This window comes from Vitis riparia, chromosome 9 (assembly GCF_004353265.1).
Source record: "Vitis riparia cultivar Riparia Gloire de Montpellier isolate 1030 chromosome 9, EGFV_Vit.rip_1.0, whole genome shotgun sequence".
In the NCBI taxonomy this organism is placed as follows: domain Eukaryota; kingdom Viridiplantae; phylum Streptophyta; class Magnoliopsida; order Vitales; family Vitaceae; genus Vitis; species Vitis riparia.
In genome coordinates, this window is record NC_048439.1 from 7,767,118 (window position 1) to 7,793,826 (window position 26,709).

Genomic DNA, 26,709 nt, shown 5'->3' on the forward strand with positions numbered 1-26,709 from the left:
TTGTATAGTGGAATGATTCTCTTTCATCCGTGGATGTAGGCATGGTTGTCGAACCACATTAAAACCTCATGTACTGTTTGTGTTATTTTTTTAAAATTTTTTAATCTTTGTTTCTTGATTAATGATGTGTGCATCAAAGCTTCCATCTATGTAACAAACTGGTATTAGAGCTTGGGTTGAAGATTTTTGGAATAGTAAAAGATCACAAAGCACACAAGATGAAAACAAAAGGAATTTTTAGTGAATGTGGAGTCAATTGTTCTCTCGTGGTGATATGATACAAAAAGTTTGTGTCATGGAGGGTTTAATGATTGACTTCATGGAATTTGGTCCAAGGTAGAGATTGTTAGGAAGTGTTCCAAATTCCTAATTAGTATAGATTTTTTTTTTGTAAAGAATATTGTATAGAATATTTCTAGGTTGATATATTATTGTAATATTAGACTTCCTTATATAATAAGGAATGTTGTTGGAAATATTTTTATAAATATTTTAAGTCATGAGGGGAAAAAGTTACGAGATGAAGATGGGCCTATAAAGACCATACGAGATGGATAGAGATGTGAGGAAGAATCGGAGGTACCCAGTGTAGCGAGAGGGCTCATGGTAGGGTATGAATATGAAAAGTAGGGAAACATGGGATGTTTTGGGAACCCAATAGTTGTATCTAGTTCTCACATCTATAATGTTCTGGTTCTGTCATCTATAATGTTCTGGTTTTGTCCTCTGTAATGTTCTTTATTGTATAGTGGAATTATTCTCTCTCATCTGTGTAGGCAAGTTGCTAAACCTCGTTAAAACCTCGAATACCATTTGTGTTCTTGATTAAAGATGCTTGCATCAAAGCTTCTACCAACGTAACAATGTGCAACATATTTGATATAACTTATATTTTCTTAAGTAATTGAACACTTTTTTCTATAAATTTACTTGATTATCAATGAATACCTACATATACAGTATTGACATAGTTTGATAAATATTTTAAAATTGTATTAGAATGGCTTTTCTTTTTCTCAATTAACAAATTTATCAAATACACACACACACACACACACACACACACACACACACACACACAATACTCATTAGTATGTTTTTTATGAAAAAACTATATTTGTTTATTTGAATTTAGTAGCCATTCAACTCCTTAGTTACTCATAAACTTTTTATCACCTTCTTAAAGTCAAGTCATTTACAATTATTTCTATCTAGCCTTCTCCATTATGACAACTTTATAAGATAGTGATTGATTGGAAGAATCTACATGCCTTTGTTGATAGGATAATTGTTTTTCTTTTTTTTGTATTCAAAGAATCTTGCTTCTGTTATTGAAACTTTCAAATCCTTTATGTCTAGTGGTCTTATAATTCCCTATTCACTGGTCTTTCATATTACCAATCATTTTGCAAATGAGTTAATTTCATTCACATCCTCTGAGATTTGATGTAAATTCGCTTAGTTACCAATGATTTCAAATTTCATTAATTAGTACCCCTATAGATGTAATTTGTGTACAAAATTTATTTTTTAAAAGAGTTTAGGTAAAAATATTTTAGGTATATGTCTTTAACAATTCTCTAAAATAAATTTTACTTGCTAAAAAATAACTTATATAGATAGAATACATCTACAGGAGTTCTAACTAACGAAATTTAAAACTAATGGTGGTTTAGCGTATTTAAACTAAATATTAGGAAGGGTGACATAAATTAACCCTCTAGGTATATATGTTTAACAAAATTTTTATTGTTTATTTTTCATTTAATGTTTGCATTTTTCAATAAACATTGAAAAGGAATTGTTTTTCCATATGTTAACAAAAAGAAATTTGAACACCTATAAAAATGAAATCTTGTAGTAAAATTGGAGTTACATTATCAGACTTTTAACGAGTGTTTATGTTTAGAAAGGCCAATTAAAGCAAGCATGCATCTAGAAATTGTAACTTAGATGCATCAAACATGAGCAACATATTTGATATAACTAATAGTTTCTTAAGTAACTAAACACTTCTTTTTCTATAAATTTACTTGATTATCGATGAATACTTACATATATTTACATAGTTTGATAAATATTTTAAAATAATATTAGAATAACTTTGTTTTTTCTCAATTATATTAGAAAATAATATAAAGTTACTTATAAACTTTATATCATTTTCTCAAAGTCAAGTCATTTACAATTATTTCTATCTAGCCTTCTCCATTATGACAACTTTTATATGATAGTCGTTGATTGGAAGAATCTACATGTCTTTTTTGATAGGATAGTTGTTTTTATTTTTTTTTATTCCAAAAATTTGCTTCTATCATTGAAACTTTCAAATCTTTTATGTATATTACCAATCATTTTACAAGTGAGTTAATTTCACTTAGGGTAGATGTACTTAGCCACACCCCTATAGATGTAATTTGTGTTTAAATTTTATTTTTTATTTAGGTAAAAATATCTTAGGTATATGTGTTCAACAATTCTCTAAAAAATAAATTTTCTTATCTAAAAGTTTATATAGACAAAATACATCTATAGAAGTCCTAACTAATGAAATTTAAAATCAATGGTTGTTTAGTGTATTTACATTAAACCTTATGGGGTATGATTGAAATTAACTCTTTTACAAGCACTTGTAGCTAATATGTTTGTAGTTGTAGTGTTGGAAATTGATCATTTTCTTGAAGGCCTCTAAGATATTGAAAATATTGCCATAGTTTTAGACTTTTTTTTTATTACACCTAATAAAAAATATTATTAATTTAACATATATATTCTTGACTTAAAAGTAAAGTCTCTCCATATTGTATAAGCCCTTAGGTGGCAATATTAGGTGAAGTTTTTCTTTCGTTTATTACAAAATATAAATAATTTATTATTGTATGATAAAATTTTATGTAATATATTTTTATAGATGTAAAATTATTAATTGGGTTTTTTTTTTTTACTAAATTGTCATTTCAATATATAAAACTTATTTGTAAAAAGACAATTATAAACTATATGAAATTGAAAAACATTAGTTTTTTTATTTAATTTAGAATTTTATTTGGATTAATAATTGATATTTATAAGATTTTTTAATATTAAAAAAAGTTAGCATACTTAAGAAAGATATTCAAGATCGGGAGTGTTTGATATTGGATTAATTTCCTTATTTTCTCTATTTTAATAAATTTTCACGTCCATTACAAAATTTTTGTTATTTATTTTTCACTTCAATATTTTTATTTTGTAATAGACATTTGAAAAGATTTTTTCCTACATGTTAAAAAAAAAAAAAAGATTTGAACACTCCTAAAAAAGAAATATTGCAATAAAATTAAAGTTTACACTGTAGGACTATTAGCAAATGCTATATACTTAAAATAGACCAATTAAAGTAGAAATACTTCTAAAATTGTAATTTAGGTAACAATAATATAAAAAATAATATTTTTGAAACAATAGTTCTCTTGGAGTTTTGGGTACGATGGACTAGACTTTATGTAACAATAGATATACAAACTTTCCATTAACATCTTGAGAGACATGATGAGGAGCAAAGTCATCCAAGAAGGTACCATAGAGGTACCTTAGCTCCATTCATCTAGACTACATAATGTTTAAAGATCAAATTCAATGACTAGATTTCAAAAATCAATATAAGCTTTCTCATATTCTACTCTATATAAGACAATGGTATGATACCTCTCTTGTGTCGTAGAATGCACCATGAAAACCTTATCATTTTAACATCAGTTTGAAACTTAAAAGTCACTTAACACATTCTAGTTATTAATTTAAGAGCATTAAAAGAAAATATAAAAAAAGTTACTTTATCCTTGTGATTTTGATCTAGGACTTTTAATGATATTAAAAAAAAAAAAAAACAGAAAAATAAATGGAAATAAAATCAACAAATTAAACAATTGAATAAGTTAGTTTAATTTTTGCATCGTTAAATGGGTAAATAAAGACTCTTAGATTTGATATTAATATGAACATCATGACTTCAGTGAATCTTACAAGAAAATTTTAGTTTGAAAGACTTCATTCATTAAACGTGTGGCACGTATTAAAGTAAAACTAAGTCTTCTCTATAATTTGTACCTATCATAGTTTCTTTCCTCATAAATAGCCTTTTTTGATATAATATAGACTTCAACATGCATGGTGGGGCCAATCAAACTACTAGTCAAGACAACTCATGGGCAACAACGATGTACCAACTACATTTAAATACTCTTATCTATTTGCATATCAAGAGTAATTTAGTAGTGTCTTTCTTATGTACCTCATATCTAGACTTTCAATGGAGAGTTCTTCATCTAAAAATTTGACTTGGGTTTTCATACTAGTTTTGGTTTAGACATGTGGATGCAAAGGTTGCATCAAAGAAGAGAAGTAGGCTAAATCATCTTACAAATTTTCAAGTTCAAATTAGATGCACTAAACATATGCAACATATTTGATATAACTAATATTTTCTTAAGTAATTGAATACAATTTTTTTTTTATAAATTTACTTGATTATTAATGAATAACTACATGTATGGTATTGACACAACTTGATAAATCTTTTAAAATAGTATTAGAATAACTTTGCTAAAAAAAGTAAAAATAAAAATAAAAATACATCTATATATATAAATTAAATAAAATTAAAAATTAAAAAAGACTATATATATATATATATTCTGTGTGTGTGTGTGTGCATGGTCCCACAACTCATTAGCTACTCATAAGCTTTATATCACTTTCTCAAAGTCAAGTCATTTTGTAATTATTTCTATCTAGCCTTCTCCATTACGACAACTGTATAGGATATTGATTGGTTGGAAAAATCTTCATGTCTTTTTTTATAAGATAGTTTTTTTTATTATTATTATTCAAAGAATTTGCTTTTATTATTGAAACTTTCAAATCCTTTATGTTTAGTGGTCCTACAATTCCCTATTCATTGGTATTTCATATTACCAATCATTTTACAAATAAGTTTATTTCACCCTGTAAATATACTTAACTACCAATGGTTTCAAAATTAATTGATTAACACACTTATAGATGTAATTTATTTTTAAATTTTATTTTTTAGAAGAATTGTAGGTAAAAATGTTTTAGGAATATGTGTTCAATAATTCTCTAAAAACAATTTATATAGATGGAATACATTCATGGAAGTTCCAACTAATGAAATTTAAAACCAATGACAATTTAATGTATTTGCACTAAATCTTAGGGGAGGTGTACTAAAACTAGCCCTTTTACAAATATTTGTAGCTAGTATATTTGTAGTTATGGTGTTGGAAGTTGATCATTTTCTTAAAGGCCTCTAAGATATTGGAAATATCGCCAAAGTTTTGAACTTTTTGTTTCACCTAAAAAAAATATCATTAATTTAATATATATACTCTTTGCTTGAAAGTATAGTTTCTTCATATTGTATGAAGTTGTAACTAGGTGACAATATTAGGTGATTTTTTTTTGGTTTACTACAAAATATAAATAATATATTTATTATATGATAAAATTTTGTAAAATATATTATTATAGATGCAAAATTATTAATGGAGTTTTATTTTTTACTAAATTATCATTTCAATAAATAAGAACTTATTTGTTAAAAGAAAATTATAAAATATATGCAGTTGAAAAAAATTTAATTTTTTTATTTAATTTGGTATTTATTTGAATTAATAATTGATATTTGTAAGATCTTTTAATATTAAAAGAAGTTAACATACTTAAAAAAGACATTCAAAATCAAGAGAGTATTTGATATGAAATTAATTAATTAATTTTTCTATTTAAATAAATTTTTACATCCATTAAAAAAATTTTATTGTTTATTTTTCACTTCAATATTTTTATTTTGTAAAATAAATAGAAATAAAATCAACAAATTAAACAATTGAATTAAGTTAGTTTAATTTTGCCACCGTTAAATTGGTAAATGAAGACTCTTATATTTGATATTAACATGAACATCATGACTTCATTGAATCTCACAAGAAAAATTTAGTTTGAAAGATTTTATCCTTTAAACATGTGGCACATATTAAAGTGAGACCAAGTCTTCCCTATAATTTGTATCTATCACAATTTCTTTCCTAATGAATAGCCTTTTTGAATAGAATATAGACTTTAGCATGCATGGTGGGGCCTAGCTATCAAACTACTAGTCAAAACAACTCATGGGCAAGAATGATGTACCAACTAGATTAAGTATTCTCCATCTATTTGCATATCAAGAGTAATTTAGTAGTATCTTTCTTGTGTACCTCATTTCTAGACTTTCAATGAGGAGTTTTTTATCTTAAAATTTGACATGGGTTTTCATACTAGTCTTGGTTCAGATATGTGAATGCAAATGTTGCATCGAAGAAGAGAAGTAGGCTAAGTCATCTTACAAATTTTCAAGTTCAAATTAGATGCATCAAACATGTGCAACATATTTGATATAACTAATATTTTACCAAGCAACTAAATACTTTATATATATATATATATATATTATATATATATATATATATAAATTTATTGATGATCAATGAATACCTACATGTATGGTATTGACACAGTTTGATAAATCTTTTAACATAGTATTAGAATAACTTTGCTAAAAAAAGTAAAAATAAAAATAAAAATACATATATATATATATAAAATAAAAAATTTAAAAAGAATATATATATTAGTGGTCCCACAACTCATTAGCTACTCATAAGCTTTATATCATTTTCTTAAAGTCAAGTCATTTACAATTATTTCTATCTAGCCTTCTCCGTTGCGACAACTGTACAAGATATTAATTGATTGAAAAAATCATCATGTCTTTTTTGATAGGATAGTTTTTTTTTTTATTCAAAGAACTTTCAAATCCTTTATGTCTAGTGGTCCTACAATTCCTTATTCATTGGTATTTCATATTACCAATCATTTTACAAATAAGTTAATTTCACTCGGTAAATATACTTAACCACCAATGGTTTCCAATTTGTAACACTCTTATAGATGTAATTTGTTTTAAAATTTTATTTTTTAGAAGAATTGTAGGTAAAAATATTTTAGCTATATATGTTCAACAATTCTCTAAAAACAATTTATATAGATGAAATACATTCATGGAAGTTCCAACTAATGAAATTTAAAACTAATGATGATTTAATGTATTTGTACTAAATCTTAGGGAGTGTGGACTAAAATTAGCCCTTTTACAAATATTTATAACTAGTATATTTGTAGTTGTGGTATTGGAAGTTGATCATTTTCTTAAAAGGTTTACCATTGAAGTTAGTTGAATATAAAGTTAGGTGAACTTTACCATTGTTAAATTGGTAAATGAAGACTCTTAGATTTGATACTAACATGTACATCATGACTTCATTGAATCTCTCACAAGGAAATTTTAGTTTGAAAGACTTCATCCTTTAAACATGTGGCACATATTAAAGTGAGACCAAGTCTTCCCTATAATTTGTATCTATCACAATTTCTTTCCTCATAAATAGCCTTTTTGAATAGAATTAATATAGACTTTAGCATGCATGGTGGGCCCTGTCAAACTATTAGTCAAGATAATTTGTAGGTAAGAACGATGGACCAACTATATTAAATACTCTTCATCTATTTGCATATCAAGAGCAACTTAATATTGTCTTTCTTTTGTACTTCATGTTTGAACTTTCAATGGAGAGTTTGTCATCTAAATATTTGATGTGGGTTTTTATACTACTCTTGGTTCAAATATGTAGATGCAAAGGTTGCATCGAAGAAGAGAAGATGGGTTTGCTTGAATTCAAGGCTTTTCTTAAATTGAATAATGAGCATGCAGATTTTCTTCTCCCTTCGTGGATAGATAACAACACTAGTGAATGTTGTAATTGGGAGCGGGTTATTTGCAATCCCACCACAGGTCGAGTTAAGAAGCTTTTCCTCAATGATATAACGCGACAACAAAATTTCTTGGAAGACGATTGGTACCAATATGAAAATGTCAAATTCTGGTTACTAAATGTCTCCCTATTCCTTCCTTTTGAAGAACTTCACCATCTAAACTTGTCTGCAAACTCATTTGATGGGTTTATTGAGAATGAAGGTATGTTACCTCTCACCTTTAAAATTTCTTTTCACTTATACTCCAAACATTCTAAAGGAACTACTAGCATATGTTCTTAAAAGTGTTCAGGTGGAGACTAAATGGTCACTAGTAACTATTGAATTTAATATACGAACAATTACTAATTATTAAAATTTATAATGTAAATTAACATTTAAACAAAACAATAAAAAAATTATTATTTTAGAAAACTATAGATTACATTAGCCTTATATATATAAGCATACTTGTTATTTATGCCATCATTTCACACTCAACCCAATAAGTGGGATTCAACTAAGAGTGAGCAATTTCACAATTATTAATTAATAGGAACACTTAGGCTCCCATATCCTTATCCTTTTTGCTGAATTGTCTTTCCTTATCTTCCATTCCTAAAAAGCTTGATTTCTATATTCCAAATTGATAGAGATTGGTTAAAGAAAGGTGATCACAAAATTTGACTATTGCTCTCAAATGAGGAATCGCCATCTTCAAAATTTCACATTTACAAAAAAAAAAAAAATCTAGCCTCGGGTAAGGTCCAAGCCTTATTGTTTTAAGTTGATGTCAGGTTGGTTTAATAATGAACAAAGTAAATCCCAACCCATGACCATCTACGCATCTCCAAATTCCACCCATCCACAACCCATTAATATGACATTTTCAAGGACAAAATTTAATCAATTAAACCTATTAGATGGATTCTCCATACAATGTTAAAATGAATATAAAATAATTCAAAAATAATTTCCTTTATTTAGTTAGGATTCAAATTATAGGGGCACAAAACATGAAAATTTTCATGTTTAAAATTCACAAAGATCACAAAAGCTCTTTGAAGCTCTATGGACTTTTTTATTTCTAACATTTAAACACAAAAATCACCAAATTGAATTAGAAACTTGGATGCATATTCTTATATTAAAGACATGTAAGCTTACATATTTAAATATGAAGATCTCAACTTGTAATTACATGCTTCTAATTAAAGTTATATTACTCTATTTTACAGGATTTAAAGGGTTATCAAGTTTAAAGAAATTGGAGATCTTGGACATAAGTGGTAATGAGTTTGACAAAAGTGCCTTAAAATCTTTGGGCACAATAACATCACTCAAGACATTGGCTATTTGCAGCATGGGACTGAATGGATCTTTTTCCATTCGAGGCATGTTATATGTCCACATTATTTCTTTGAAATTAAGTAAAATGTATTTCTAACTTTTAATGTTCCTTAGTTAATCTCTCTTTTGATTCATGTTTTTGCAGAATTAGCTAGTTTGAGAAATTTGGAAGTGTTGGATCTAAGCTATAATCATTTGGAAAGCTTTCAACTATTGCAAGGTACTTCATTAACTTGCTAAAAAAACTTATGATATTTTGTTATTAAATTAAAGGTAAGATTAACAAACAATTTCTTCCCATTAGTTACTTTTCTTTGTAATATCATTAAATTTGATATAAAGTAGTCTAAATCATCCTTTCAATTTATAAGTTTTAATTAAAACGCATCAAGCATGCACAAGGTGTTTAATATAACTAATATTTTCATAAGTAATTGAATTTTTTTTATGAATTAATTAACTTGATTATCAATAAATACTTACATGTATAAGATTAATATAGTTTCATAAGTATTTTAAAATTGTCTTACAACACACACACACACACACAGAGGGAAAATGAAAGGTGTGTGATACATTTATGCTATGTTTGGTTCCCAAAAAAATTGAGGGAAAATGAAAGGAGAAAAAAGTAGAGAGGAAAAGTAAAAGAAAAGAAAAAAAGTGAAGAAAAATATAAAATTGATTAAAGTAAATACATTATTTTTATATGTTACTTTAAACTTTTTCACTTATTTTAATTCTTCAATGTAAAGATGAAATATTTGAAAATGCATAAGTTTCTAATTATTTTTTTATTTTATTTAATAAAATCATTTTCTTTAATTTTTTTTCTTTTCTTAATACTTTTCACGAACCCTTAAGTTATGTTTGGTTTGCAGAAAATATGAGGAATAGCAAATAGAAAAGAAAATTAGAAGGAAAGAAAAAATGAAGTAAAATAAAAATAAATTTAAATTTAATAAATTATTTTTATATGCTACTTTAAGCTTATTTCACTTATTTTAAATTATTTAAACTCATTTCTAATAAATAATAATGGAAATTGTAGAGAAGTTTGTGTTATTCAAGCTTTGCAATGACTTTTCAAGGTGAAGGAAAATATTCTTGCTGAAATTGAAAAAGGAAATACCTTCTTAAATAGCCTATTGACCGAAAACACATTACCCTAACATATACACACACCTTTATTATTTATACAATCATGTAATACTTAATCCAGTTAGTGGGATTCTAGTGGTTGTTTCTATCTTGGTTTCCAATATTTCTGATTGATAGTGTTCGATTAATGAAATATCATAAATTTTGACCCCAGTAAGGACCAATCCCTATTAAATGTAATTGGGTTAACCTAAGACTAAATGCTAGACCCAACTAATAAAAACCCATTTGTTTGTTGGAGTCTAAATAACTTGGCCTTAGGTAGGGCCCATGCCTTATTTTTTTAAGATGTAGTCCAACTGGTTTAACACTAGATTGAGTAAAGCCCAACTTATGAGCATCTGTGCATTTCCATCCATCCACAACCTACTGGCATGGACAAACTTTGGTCAATTAAACCTATTATAACTGTATACAAAATTTTAAGTTCAAAAGATAATTTTCCTTATTTAGTTAGGATTCATATTAAAAAAGCACAAAACATGAATTTTCATGTTTAAATTCACAAATACCACGAAAGCTCCTTCAAGCTCTATGGACCATTTTATTTGTAACATTATATTACTCTTAATTATCAAATTAACCAACAAATTCTTCTCATTACTTATTTTTCTTTTGCAATGTCATAAAATTTGATGTAAAGTAGTATTGGTCATCATTTCAACTTTCAGGTTCCAATTAGATGCATCAATTAAGCATGTGCAACATATTTGATATAACTAATATTTTTATAAGTAATTGATTTTTTTTTCTATGAATCAATTAACTTGATTATCAATGAATACTTTCATACATGATATTGATGTAGTTTCATAAATATTTTAAAACAGTCATAGAAGTCTTTTATCTGATTCACTAGAAAGAAAAATAAACTATTCTAATGAAAATACTTGATGATTTGAAGTGATTGCTTTTGATTTTATTTGATTGCTACCATTATTAATTGTTAGAAATTGGCAACAAATACCCATTTTGCATCACTTCTATATGCATCGGGGGAATGAATTATATTTCATAGAGCTAACAGGGCAAAACTCATACTTTTGGAATTATGGAAAAGGTTGCTAGAAAGCTAATTAACAATTTATATTATGATTAAGACTAGTTGGGTTAGAAATAATTCATATGGAGATTAAAAAAAAACTATGTAATTTAGTTTAGTAGCTTGGGTGCTAATGTAATGATTAATGATCTGCAACTTGAACACATCTACTAGTGCTTTCTACTTGTATAGCTAAATTTATGTTACCACTTTGAACTACAGTACTTACATGAGAAGAAAGCTTTTCCTTAGTGATAATGCAAAAGAAATTAAGTATCAATTTTTGTTAAACTAACAAGTGATAGTTTAGATATGTTTTGAATACACTTCCTTTCTTCTATTTTTTTATTTTGAAAAAAAAAAAACTCTTTAATGAAATATAAGAAATCTTATATGTATAAAAAGTAAAGACTTAAACAAAAAAATTCTTCAAATTTTAAAAATTTCGAGAAGTATTTTTAAGAATTTGTATTTTTAGTATAATAATTCCTATATTTTGTATAAAAGTTTTTGTTTAAAAAAATAGAAGTGTATCCAAATTACAAATTAATTGTTAAATTAAGAATGTTTCTCAGATCAAGAGATAATGAAAGTTGTAGAGAGTTTGCATTACTCAACCTTTGCAATTACTTTTTGAAGGTAAAAGAAAATACCTTCCTACATAACATACAATGGCAGGTTCTGGTTTGTAAGAAACTAATAAATGATTAAGAATATGAACAAGACTTCCTTTATAATAGATATGTAGAGAAGAATAGTGGATGATAGGAGGTGAAAATCTTGTAATAAAATATCAATATCGGTTATAAGATAATCAACATTTTCTCTATTTCTTGTACCTATGTGATTAAGAATCTTGTAGCTCCCTTATTGAAATATAATATAAAAATATAAATAAACTATTTAGAAGTGCATGTAGTTTTCAACATGAGGAAGTTCAAAAGCAAGTTAATTATGATAATTTTCTATAGTCTATATTGAACACAAATTATTTTTACTAAAGGTTCAATCATTCTATGAAGGTTAAAAGTTTGAATTGTTTACATATGCAAATGTGAAATTTGAAAGTTTATAATTTTTTATAATTTTCTTGTAGATTCAAAAAACTTGTCCATATTGAAAAAGCTCGAGACCTTCAACCTCAATTACAACAAGTTCAAAAACACTAGCCTACAACAATTGAATATATTTACATCCCTTAAAAATCTTTCTCTAAGAAGGAACTATGTTGGAGGATTTTTTCCGATCCAAGGTATGTGTAATTATTATTATTATTTTTAATGATATTAGAATTGTCAACATCTTTTATCTTTTTTTCCCCTCAATGGTGTTGCAGAATTATGCACTCTAGAAAACTTGGTGATGTTGGACCTAAGGGGGAATGACTTTATTGGCATGCAAGGTAAATACAAAGTGAAGTTTTGGTTATATATATATATATATCATGTAAGAACATAACTAAAATCAACATTCTTTGCCTATCAATTTGTGCATGACTATTATTTAGTTATTCTTCGTAACATAATTGAAAGAATGTTTAGGTGTACAACATTTAAGAATTTTACATGCCACAATGAAAAACATGGTAATCAATGTATGCAATAAAATTCTAATAGTTGAAAAAGAATTTTTTTGTAATTTTATGTTCATGTATAGTAATCAAAGAGAAAATCATGAAAATGTATATTAGTTAGACTTTATATATCAATAGACAAAAAAGAAAGAAAAAAAAAAATTAGTTCCTTAACTTATCCTAAAATTTTCTAGATAACAAGGAGTTTTTTTATTTTGGGTATAAGGTTTACAACCTGAAAAGTGAAGATGATTAATATTAGTAATATAATTTTGAAATATAAAAATTAATGAAATAATGTTCTCTATAACTATAACTATAACTGCAACTGCAACTATTAATAAAAGATAATAAAGGTACTTTAGACTTTGAATCCATGGTTAGGTTTGCAATTTTTTGATGATCAATAAAGCTACAACTTATGCTGCAAAAGGCTATAAAAAATGTATTAGGAGCATTGCTAAGCTCATTTATCAATAAAAGAAATCCAGTAATACTTTGATTGGAAAAAACCTAGAATCATGTTTGATATATATAATAGGTGAAGAAACAAAATAACAATTCCATGGTATTAGTTAGTTTGATATCTCTTTTGTTATATGGAATAACTATTCCATTTTAAAATAATTATTTCATCTTATCGCTAGAACAAAAAATTTCAAGCAGTTATATGGCCTTTTGGGTTTCTTAAGAATTTAAGCATTTATGTGTTACCCATATATATATAGGAAGAATAAAAATATATATATATTCTATGGAGACAAGGGTAGACACCCATAAATGTGCATATAATTATTTAAATAAAAATATCAATAAGAAACAATATACAACAAAATAGAAAATTTTAATCTTCTTAAATTTTAAAAATAAAAACTAAATGAAAAAAAAATTAAGAAGTAAAACAAATAATAAAAAGGTCAAGAATACAAATAGAGAAGTAAACAAAAAAAATACATAAATTAAAATTAAAATTAAAAAGAAAAAATACATAGATTAATATGAACACTAAATGAGGTTTTTTGAGATAGACTTAGTTAGACTTGAACCAGATGGATATTAAAAAAAAAAATCAAAGAAATAAAAACTAATTAGATGCTAAATATTGGATTAAAATAACCAAATGAATAAAGAGTAATTATTAATTTTTAACATTTTTTATTCCCTAGAATTATTATTTTGTGTATTAAATGTATTCTGAGTGTAGTGGTATAAAAAATGTAGTTAAGAATACTATGAAGAATAATAATGGTGATGATAATGGTGACGACACTTAATACCTTTTATTGTACATTTAGAAAAAAATGAGGTTCTTGATCTTTATGGAGATTATCATTACTCATCCGCAAGCATGTTGATAGTTGAAACTACTCAATTATCAAAAATTGAATTTCTAACCTTCAATTTTTCTCTCTCAAATGTATATGTGGGTGAGAAAGCACTAGGAAGATTATAAGGTCTCACATGTATATGAGTCATAGGATAAAAAATATAGAGACAATACTAGCATTTATTTGATCTAGTGGCAAATAGAGAAATATAACATAACCATAACCATAATGCTCTAACCTTATATATACCAGAACCATGTTTCCTTCATTCAATTTTGCAACTTTTTCTTTTCAAATTAGAATGTAACCCGTAGGATCCATTGCCCATCAAAATTTTGAATCGAATATTATAAGATATTTCACATTTCTACCTACTAAAGCATGAGCTTCAATGTTCTCATGCACTTTTGGCTACTAAGTTAAAGAACTCTTTGAGGGTTAATGGAGTTTCTATGAGTAGCAAAGCATTATAATCACAAAGCCTTATTAGTGATATGCAATTTGACCAAGAACTTATTCCCAACTATTTTATGACTTTTATGACTTTTCTTGGCTACTTGTAGACAAGCTAAAGAAATTTTCTGGTTTGTTCAAGTTTAAAAAGTGGTTTCAAGTTTAGGGCGAAGCTTGGGCTGCACCTAGGTCCTTGGGCCTTGTTCAGCTCCACGTTTAAACCAACCTTGAGTCCATATTTGTAATTTTTCTCCCAATTCATTGATTTATATTAGGATTTTATAGAGCCTATAAATTGACCAACTAAATAAAGTAGGTTCATAAACTTTTAGGTGAAAATTTTCTCTCTAATAAATGTTAATTCAAGAGTCTCCATAATCTTTTTATATTCATATTAATTGGTATTTAAACTGACCTTACTATATTAAAGTCAAATACCAAATAGTGAACACTATATCTGCTACTACCACTATGATGGTCACAAACATAGAATGCTCCTTTTTTTAGAGTCAATTGATGCTTATAAACAACAACTTTGTCTGAAAATAAAATACATCGAGTGATTGCATCAAGAGATTGATGTAATAATTGCATACTTGATCTTGATAATGCTAATATGAGTTGACTAAATAAATGAGTATTTACTTATAAGGTAACCCATAGAACATTATTTGTGGAAATATTCATGCACCTCTACATATGTTCATGATAACTTAGGTTGATAAATTTAAGAAGAACAAATTCATAACCTTGGGCATAGTTAGTAAGAAATTTCACCAATAGAGTTTGGTATCATGATTCTAATTGTTCAAATTGTTTTAAAGGAGTATTTTAAATTGCATGTTAATTTGCTTCTAATAAATGGAGAGAAACCAATTCAAGAAGAGAATTGTATTCAAGCTATGTATAGCATTCATGAAGATGTAGAAAATATTGATGAACTTACTTTTGAGCAAGTTGAAATCATAATTAAATAAAAGAACAAACCCAAGGGTTAAGATTATCAAGTAAAACTTTAACTAAAATTTATTGATTTTTTAAATGCCTATTAGAGGGACAATAGAAGTTCTAGATAGAAAGTAAGAACTTTTCTAAGGAATCACTTGTTAGATTTTAAGTGATCAATAAATATAATGTCCAATTTAAAACTTTTATAAAAGCAATGCTTCTAAAGAATAACTTGATTTGAATTTAGAGTTATTATTGATATTTGTTTATAATGGATGTAGTTAATCAACTGAACATAGTAAAAAACACATAAATTTTTCAAAATACCTTCTAGTTGTTGGGTATATTTAAGTAGTCATCCATATCTCATTATCTTTTCACTCACATACTAATCTCCTTATTGAGTATTTACCAATTACAAGTAGGTTGAAAGTTACTTGAATTTAAGTCACTAATCAATGTTAACTTGATAACAAATAAGTCTCTCTTTGAAACTTGTTTTACAAGATAGCGAAATGTAGTCGATCAATCATCAAAACAATGTTTAAGCATTAGGATTTAGTTGTTAATTTTTATTTTTTATTTTTTGTGCTTAAACAAAGACAAAAATGATAAAAACTCCTTAAAAGTACATAGTAATTGAATTTAATTTATACATCAAACAAGAACAAACTAGTCTTGGATTTAAAATTCATCAGGTTTTGTAATTATAATTCCTAAAAATTTGTAAGACAACAAAATTATTGGACACTAGGTTATTGGGTGTGTATGACTAAGAGGTGAAAGAGGGTTCATCTTATACAAAGGATGATTTGATTAATTTTAAAGATTGGATAAACAATAATTGCATATTCAAGTAAAAATAGCATTGCTAAAAAGGAAAATAAGTATTTTAGTCCTCAAACCTAAAATGGCTAAAAAAATTTATTTAATACAATACAACTTCACCTACAAAAGAAAAAAAAAACCCAAAACTTTTCAATAGCACAACTAAGTCCATTTATCAAAAGCTCTATGAACAACAACAACTATCAAATCACATAAATCATGTTGTTTTCAAAGTGCCCTCGATGTTTTAAAACTTAAGATATTACATAAAAATCAACCAATAGTGTATGACATTATAAAAAACATATCCAAATCCATTGTCAAACTTAAACTAAATTCAACTTTATATGCATAGTCGCAAGTGGGGCTTTTTGTCTTTCAATTTGGGTCAAATTCAGATGTTAGTTTTTTACACAACAAGGGATTATCAAGGTGATAATTCATGCATATAAATAGTATTACTAATATAAAAAAAGATGGTAAATGCAATTTTTTTGTATTCACTCACCATTTGGCATATCAATAAGAAAAAAATATATAATAGGTGTTATCAATAATATTACTCATCACTAGAAAGTATAATTTTTCATTTGTTGTCACTATTTGTGCACTTTGGAAAGCTTGCTAGGTACAACAAATTAGCTCAATGAAGAAATTGATCAATTCCTTCATTTCTAAATAAATTTGCATATACACTAGAATAAAAACAACTTTTTAACTTAACAAGTTGACTGAGTCTCAGAACTTAGTAGGTTGAAGGCATAAACTTCCATCCAAACTCATTTACTAGCACCACATGTTGGAAAAATAAATAAAAATCAAAACACTTGAGTATAGTTGCAAACCAATCTAAATATAGAGTGAGATCTACCTTTCTTTGAAAGTTTAGAACAAATTTTTATTTTTATGGTAAGACTATGCAGTACTTATCCCTCTCTTACAAGTCTATAATCAGTCGAAAGTATGGGATATTGCATAAATTCTTGAACTCAATTAACCTTTAATCGATGCCTTTCAAGTAAATGTAAAACCTGGTGTACTTGTTCTTGATTCACATCCTTGTCACTATTATCATTACTTGTTCTTGAATATAGAACCTTATTGTCTATTAACAAGCGGACCTATGTTCCTCCATGATTCAAGAGTATTATGTTTTGTTCATCATTAGTTGGTCTTGCTCTAAAGCTTCTTTTTTATGACTATCAATAGCCAAACTTAGATACCAAAATTTATGCAAGAGAGCATGTACTTTATACAGTCAAGAACTTGTGAGTTTAGATTTTGTTATCTAGGTAAAAGAATAAATTGGTTTGTTAAAATAGCTAGCATTAGGTATCTATTCAATTCCTATCTTAGACAATAAAGATAGAAGTGATCAAATACATTCTTATTAAGAAACATTTGATACCAAAAATGATGTAAGACAACATAGTTCCTCTATTCAATCAAGTTTAAGGCTTAGATGAACCTATGAATTTATATTAATTAATTGGGAAAGAGAATAAATAGGCTAAGTAGAAGTGATAGGATTGTAATAGCATTAAGTTAATGATCTTGTTTAGGTCTTCTACTAAATTAGAGAAGAAACAAACAAAAGTAATCAAACGTGTTAGTGATAATTATATCTACTTAACATTGAGACAATAGTTGTACTAATGGTAATTATATTATTTCTTGAGAGTTTAAACAATATATATTGAAAATATTTTTAAAGGTTTAGCAACTACCAAGGTTATAATCAACTACCAGCTTTTTATTTTTAAAAATATGAAATATTAATATCTTTACTTTCTTTGATCTTCTTGTAGGTTTTAAAAGTTTGCCTAAGCTGAAAAAGCTGGAAATCTTAAACCTTGGTTCTAATATGTTCAACAAGACCATTATAAAACAGTTGAGTGGACTCACATCCCTTAAAACACTAGTTGTAAGCAACAACTACATTGAGGGATTTTTTCCTTCCCAAGGTATTGCTTATTCTTTTAATATCCTTAGTAACCACTCTACTATAATTTTTTTCAATTTTTTCTTTCTTTCTTGAATCATTTTACAGAATTATCTACTTTTGAAAACTTGATGACATTGGATTTACACTGGAATATACTCAATGGTTCCCTATCAGTCCAAGGTAAATTCTAATTAGAATTATCATTATATTTAGGACATATAATAAATTAATTAAATTGTTTTATCTATTATCATTACTTGGTTATTTGGATTTTTTTGATATTGTTTAGCATTTTACATAGGAAAATGAAATGGAAAAAATCAACCCATGCTTAGTGTTTAAGCATTGGGCTAGAAGTATATTTGTCTTCCCAATTTAATCAAAGAGAAAAGTCATAAATAACATAATTTAACTTATACCTTATATGGATTGAAGAGGTTAGACTACTTTTGGATTTAATGGTCAATATTTTTTGAAGATAGGATTTCCTAAATTTGATCAAAAGAACTTCAATTTAAATTACCATAACTACATAAAGTTGTGACTAGCATAATTAAACTCTTTTATTAATAGATGTTCATAGACTAGTATTATAATCCCACACACACAAATAATCAAATTTTGAAATTAGACTTCAAAGTGGCAAATTTTTTCATCCCCATAAAAATGCTAAGGAAGAAAAAGGTGAAGAAAGTTTAAAGAAAGTATAGAAAAAGAGATTCTGATAAATAATAAGTAGATTGAAACATTTATTTCTAGAAGTAGAGAAAGATGGAGGATCATAAAAGTTGAAAAAAGAATAATTTGGAAGTCTTAAATTTTTGGAAAAAGAATAATTCATAGAGACCTCATTAACAACAAGTAACAACTAATTGTAAGTAACCATGAAAAAAGTAAGGAGAAAAATGAGGGAAAAGCAAGGAAAGTGGCAAATTTTTTCATCCCCATAAAAAATGATAAGGAAGAAAAAGGTGAAGAAAGTTTAAAGAAAGTATATTTTTCAAAATTTGAATTTTCTTTCCCTTAAAGTTGGTATGGACAACCAAACAAGAAAATGATTTTGAAATTCTTTTTTGACCTTTTTCTATCATTCTTTTTTTTTTCCTACTCTATTTCCTTTCCCTCAAACTTTCTAGGTAGTAAACATTACCTAAGATAAATAGGGAAGAAAATATTTTATCATATATTTATTTAGTATTTTTCTTACCTTTTTGTATTTTATCCAAATATAAGAAAACTATTTTTCTTTATTTTTTCTTTTCCTTGTTGCTTTTCAAGAATCAAGCATACTTTAAACTCTAATTAAGAGTTACATAGATTTACGGAGAAACAATGCAACTAGTAACAAAAAATTAAGGAAATTTATGGATTTGAAAAACCCAATAATTTGGAGAAAACTGATTCAAGGACGAATAATTTTTAGAATAAAAGATTATTATTTAAGAAGATCATAAATATTATAGTCATTGTTGAATATGATAAATGATTAAAAAAAAAAGGTAGTTGGAAATTTAGATACTTTTATAAGACAAATGCATTTTTCTAGTATGGTATGAAAAAAGGTAAAATGATAGGCTTTGATCAGTTTTTAAGGTAGTTTGTTTAAATCATTTTAATTTATTTTGATTTAATAACAATAAATTTTATTACACTAGTTATTTTGATTTTCTTTTGATAGATTTTGCAAGCTTTAGCAATTTGGAGGTATTGGATTTGAGTGGTAATTCATTTAGTGGGATCGTTCCATCATCTATAAGATCGATGTCTTCTCTCAAGTCTTTATCTCTGGCTGGAAATTACCTCAATGGTTCCTTACCAAATCAAGGTACATATATTGTGATTACAAGTTTCTCTGTTTTCTTTTTTAATATCTTGTTTGTTCTTTATGTCAATTAAGTCATGCATGTCTATTAATTTTTGGTATTTAAGGAAAAACATTATTCTTAATTCATAAAGACCTCATCAACTGTAAGTAACAGCTAGTTGTAAGTTTGGGGGCATTGACAAGACGAGGAGATGATTGGTTACATGTCTTATTCTCTTTTGTAGGCTTCTACCAATTGAATAAGCTTCAAGAATTAGATCTTTCTTACAACTTATTCCAAGGGATCCTTCCTCCATGTTTGAATAATTTGACATCTTTGAGGTTATTGGATCTTTCTTCCAACCCATTCTCCGAAAATATTTCTTCCCCTCTGTTACCTAATCTCACATCCCTGGAGTACATCGATCTCAGTTACAATCATTTTGAGGGTTCATTCTCTTTCATCTCTTTTGCTAATCACTCCAAGCTTCAAGTGGTCAAACTTGGAATGAATAACAACAAATTTGAGGTAGAAACTGAATATCCAGTTGGTTGGGTTCCCCTGTTTCAGTTGAAGGCCCTTGTGGCATCCAACTTATGTTTCTAAATTTATCCAACAATGGTTTTGAAGGTATTCTCCCATCCTCAATAGCCGAAATGAGTTCCTTACAGTTGTTGGATTTGTCTACTAATAGTTTCTCAGGGGAAGTACCAAAACAATTGTTTGCAGCTAAATATTTGTGGCTTCTGGAATTATCAAATAATAAATTTCATGGTGAAATATTTTCAAGGGACTTTAACTTGACTCGGTTAGGGTTTTTGCATTTGGACAATAATCAGTTCAGGGGAACACTATCAAATGTAATCTCCATAATCTCTAGGTTATGGGTGTTGGATAGGTAACATGACCGATTTGACTACACTGGTGTTGGGCAACAATAGTTTTAAAGGCAAATTACCACCTGAGATTTCTCAATTGTCGGGGATGATATTTCTTAACGTTTCTCAAAACACTCTTTCAGGATCTCTTCCTTCTTTGAAGAGCCTGGACTATTTGGAGCATCTACATTTGCAAGGGAACATGTTTACAAGATTGATACCTAAAGATTTTCTCAATTCCTCATATCTATTGACTTTGGATATCAGAGACAACAAGTTATTTAGAAGTATTCCCAATTCAATCTCTAGACTTTTAGAGCTAAGAATTCTTTTGCTAAGAGGAAACCTTTTGAGTGGTTTCATTCCATATCGGCTTTGTCATTTGACTAAAATAAGCTTCATGGATCTTTCAAACAACAATTTTTCTGGGTCAATTCCCGGATGCTTTGGTCATATTGGATTTGGAGATTTCAAAATTGAGCACAATGTGTATATACCGATGTTGGATTCATATTCAGAAAGCAATCCTTCTATATATACGGGTTACTTAATAAAATATTTATTTTTCTCTAGTGAACTCCCTGATGAAGTAGATGAAGTTGAGTTTGTTACCAAGAATAGGTATAGCTCCCACAGAGTAGATAAAAACATTTGTTGGGAATTTAGATATTTTTATGGAAAAGTAGACAAGTATTCTAATTTATAAAAACAATGCATTTCTTTAGTTTGGTATAAAAAAAATGAAACGATAGGTATTGGTAATTTTTTTTAAAGTAACAAACATTTTATTTTATTTGTATTTAAGAAAGATGTCTTTTCTTATACTAGTTATTTTAATTTTCTTTTGACAGTTTTTGCAAGCTTAAGAAATTTGGAGATACTAGATTTGAGTTCTAATTCCTTAAGTGGGATTATTCCATCATCTATAAGATTGATGTCTCATCTCAAGTTTTTATCGTTGGCCGGAAATCACCTCAATGGTTCTTTACAAAATCAAGGTACATATGTTTTGATTTGTTTGTTTCATATAGATTAGAGAAGATAAATATTGTAAAAAAAAGTTGTAGTTAATATAAGCTAGAAAAAAGTATCTTGCCTTATAAATTATATAAGCATGTGTTTGTTCTTAATGAATCTTTGCAACATTTAGAGTTACCAATGTTTATAATTCATAAAGACCTCATTAACAATGAATAACAACTAACTGTAAGTAATTGTGGAAAAAGTTAAGGAAAACAAAATGAGGGAAAAGCAAGGAATTAGGAAATTATTTTGTTCCCATTAAAAATGCTAAGGAAGAAAAAAGTAAAAGAAAGTTACAAAAAAAGTGTATTTCTCAAAAATTTATTTCTCTTTCCTTTAATTTTGCTATGGACAACCAAACAAGAAAATTATTTTATAATTCCTTTTTTATTTTTTTCATTCTCTCTCTCTTTTTTTTTCCTTACTCTACTTCTTTTCCCTCAAACTTTCTTGGTAGTAAACACAACCTAAGATAAATGGGGAAGAAAATTTTTAGGATTTTTTTTAATTTTTTTAGAATGTTTTCTTACTTTTTAGTAATTTATGCAAATATAGGAAAATTATTTTTTTTTTCTTTTTTTTCTTGCTCCTTTTCAGACATGAATCACACTTTAAAAGAAAATTAATTTTTAATTAGGAGTTAAGATAAATTTAAGGAGAAACAATGAATCACGAATAACAAAAAATTAAGGAAATTGAATTTTTGAAAGTAAGTATAATCAAATTGCTTCATTTGATACAAAATTTGAATAAAAATTCTTTCAATGAAAATTCAAGGAAAGGAAAAAACATTTTTGTCTCTAGATTATAATACCAAATCATGTAAAAAATCTCTTAACATCATTTATATTCATATTTCTTTTTGTAGATTTGAAAAATTCAACAATTTGGAATAAACTTATTCAATGAAGAATAATTTTTAGATTTAAAGATTATTATTTAAGATCATAAATATTACCATCATTGTTGATGTCTAAGAAGATCATATTCAACAATTTTTTTTAATATGTTGTTTTTTATGGTAATTAATTGATGTCTTGTAATTTTTAATATTTAATGAAAAACGTTAATTTAATTCATCTAGAGCTCTTAATTCATGAAGACCTCATTAATGTAATGGTGAGTAATAGTTGGCTGTAAGTTTGGAGTCAAAGACATGTTAAGGAGATGATTAGTTACATGTCTTATTCTCTTTTGTAGGTTTCTGCCAATTGAATAAGCTTCAAGAGTTAGATCTTTCTTGCAACTTATTCCAAGGGATCCTTCCTCCATGTTTGAATAATTTGACATCTCTGAGGTTATTGGATCTCTCTGCCAACCTATTCTCCGGAAATATCTCTTCCCCTTTATTACCTAATCTCACATCCCTGGAGTACATCGATCTCAGTTACAATCAGTTTGAGGGTTCATTCTCTTTCAGCTCTTTTGCTAATCACTCCAAGCTTCAAGTGGTCATACTTGGAAGGGATTACAACAAATTTGAGGAAGTTGGAAGGGATACCAACAAATTTGAGGTAGAAACTGAATATCCAGTTGGTTGGGTTCCCCTGTTTCAGTTGAAGGTTCTCTCTCTATCCAGCTGTAAGCTCACCGGTGACCTTCCTGGTTTTCTTCAATACCAATTCAGGTTAGTGGGGGTTGATCTCTCACATAATAACTTGACAGGAAGTTTCCCCAATTGGTTGCTTGAAAACAATACGAGACTAAAATCTCTAGTCCTGGGGAATAACTCTTTAATGGGTCAACTACTTCCCTTGGGACCTAATACCCGTATCAATTCATTGGATATCTCACACAATCAGTTGGATGGACAACTTCAAGAAAATGTGGCCCATATGATTCCAAATATTATGTTTCTAAATTTATCCAACAATGGTTTTGAAGGTATTCTCCCATCCTCAATAGCTGAACTAAGAGCCTTAATGATTTTGGATTTGTCTACCAATAATTTCTCTGGAGAAGTACCAAAGCAATTGCTTGCAGCAAAATTTTTGGAGATGCTGAAATTATCAAATAATAAATTTCATGGTGAAATATTTTCAAGGGACTTTAACTTGACTTCGTTGGAAGATTTGTATTTGGGCAATAATCAGTTCATGGGAACTCTGTCAAATGTAATCTGCAGAAGCTCTTGGTTAAGGGCGTTGGATGTGAGCAACAACTACATGTCAGGTGAAATTCCAAGTTGGATTGGTAACATGACATTATTGAGAGCATTGGTCATGGGCAACAATAATTTTAAAGGCAAATTACCACCTGAGATTTCTCAATTGCAACGGATGGAGTTTCTTGACATTTCTCAAAATGCTCTTTCAGGATCTCTTCCTTCTTTGAAGAGCATGGAGTATTTAGAGCATCTACATTTGCAAGGGAACATGTTTACAGGATTAATACCCAGAGATTTTCTCAATTCCTCAAATCTATTGACTTTGGATATTAGAGAAAACAGGTTATTTGGAAGTATTCCCAATTCAATCTCTGCACTTTTGAAGCTAAGGATTCTTTTGCTGGGAGGAAACCTTTTAAGTGGTTTTATTCCAAATCATCTTTGTCATTTGACTGAAATAAGCTTGATGGATCTTTCAAACAACTCTTTTTCAGGGCCAATTCCCAGATGCTTTGGCCATATCCGATTTGGGAAGATGAAAAAGGAGGACAACGTGTTTGGACAGTTCAGTGAATATAGGTATGGAATGGATTCTTATCTTGTATATGCAGGTTACTTGGTGGAATATTTGCAGCGCTCAAGTTTAGTATATAATGAAAACGATGAAGTTGAGTTTGTCACCAAGAACAGGCGTGACTTCTACAAAGGTGGCATCCTTGAATTCATGTCTGGATTGGACTTATCATGTAACAACTTGATAGGCGAAATACCTCATGAACTTGGAATGCTAAGTTGGATTCGTGCATTGAACTTGTCTCACAATCAATTGAATGGCACCATTCCAAAGAGTTTCTCCAATCTTTCTCAAATAGAGAGCTTAGACCTTTCTTATAATAAATTGGGTGGAGAAATTCCTCTAGAGCTAGTTGAACTCAATTTTTTAGCAGTGTTTAGTGTGGCTTACAACAACATCTCTGGTAGAGTTCCAGATACCAAAGCACAATTTGGGACATTTGATGAAAGCAGCTATGAAGGTAATCCTTTCCTTTGTGGGGAACTATTAAAGAGGAAATGCAACACAAGTATTGAGTCACCATGCGCACCATCACAATCTTTTGAAAGTGAGGCAAAATGGTATGATATCAATCATGTTGTTTTCTTTGCAAGTTTTACTACTTCATATATCATGATCTTGTTAGGATTTGTTACCATCCTTTACATCAATCCTTATTGGCGTCATAGATGGTTCAATTTTATTGAGGAATGTATATATTCCTGCTATTATTTTGTTTTTGATAGTCTTTCCAAGTTATCAGCATATTTGTATAATTAGATACTTTTAATTGGATGATGTTTGCATAATTAATTACTATTTGTTTCCATGAGATAGAAAGAAATGGGATGTATAATTGCTATGAGTTGAAACTTACATACTTTGCTCAAATTTTGACATCTTTTGATTTTATTTTCAAGTTCCGTTATTTTTATGTATTGTTTAATTCAAGATTTAACCATATTATGTTACTCTTATAAAAACAAATTCAAATTTTTAGGAACTATTAGCATTAAAATAATTTCATAATCAGATTTTAAAAAATAAAGAAGAAAGAAAATAATAAATAATTGGAAAAACAATTCAAGGGAGTATTAAATTATCATCTTAGAATTGTTTGGCATAGTATGGGAATTCAAAAATAATCTTTCAATATGTTAGAAGCATTTATTTATTTATCATAGCAATGATTGAAATATCAATCACAAAGTAATGTTTTCTTTTCTTTTGTAGGGCACTAACACTTTTTCTTTGATAGTAATAATTGATAAATATATTACATAATTATTTGTTTTAAAAAAGGGAGGGATGACAAATGTTAAATATTTCTAAAATTGTAATGGGAAATTAGCCATCTAATTAGGATGCAATATTATTCATTTTAATTTACATGAATTTACTTATTTTTATTTGCATCATATTTTGAACTATTTTGTGAAATTAAGGGAGATTAAAACATCATGAGTTTCTTATTTTAATTTATATTCTTAATAATAAAGCTTGAAATATTAAAAAAAAAATCATGAATTTCTTTAATTCCTTAGGAAACCAATATGTAAAAAATTGAATATATTATTATTTTATGTCCTAAATCTCTAAATTTGTTTATCACTTATTTATTTTTATATTAAATTTATTATTATTAATTATTTATTTATATTATTATTTTATGTTTAAAAATGTTCATAAATAATTAAAATTAATAGATATAAAAATAAAATATTAAAAAATTAAATTAAAAAGATTTCATCAAGCTAACATATTTTTTTTAAAAAAAAAATCTAAAAAAAGATAGATAAAAGAAAAATCATGTGGTATGATAATTGTCCCGTCAAAGTTATTTTCTTTAAAAAATAATAAT

At 27.4% G+C, this 26,709-nt stretch overlaps 1 protein-coding gene across 1 annotated transcript; it reads left to right on the forward strand.

Moving 5' to 3' along the window:
- Positions 1-550: 550 nt before the first annotated feature.
- On the forward strand, positions 551-25,690 carry LOC117921753 (receptor-like protein 14). Its single transcript, XM_034839714.1, has 10 exons — positions 551-579; positions 7,734-8,077; positions 9,093-9,248; positions 9,350-9,424; positions 12,504-12,659; positions 12,744-12,809; positions 18,346-18,501; positions 20,161-20,307; positions 22,017-22,163; positions 23,389-25,690. The coding sequence occupies exons 1-10, from the start codon at positions 551-553 to the stop codon at positions 25,626-25,628; spliced, it is 3,516 nt and encodes a 1,171-aa protein (XP_034695605.1). The 3' UTR covers positions 25,629-25,690.
- The last annotated feature ends 1,019 nt before the right edge of the window (positions 25,691-26,709 follow it).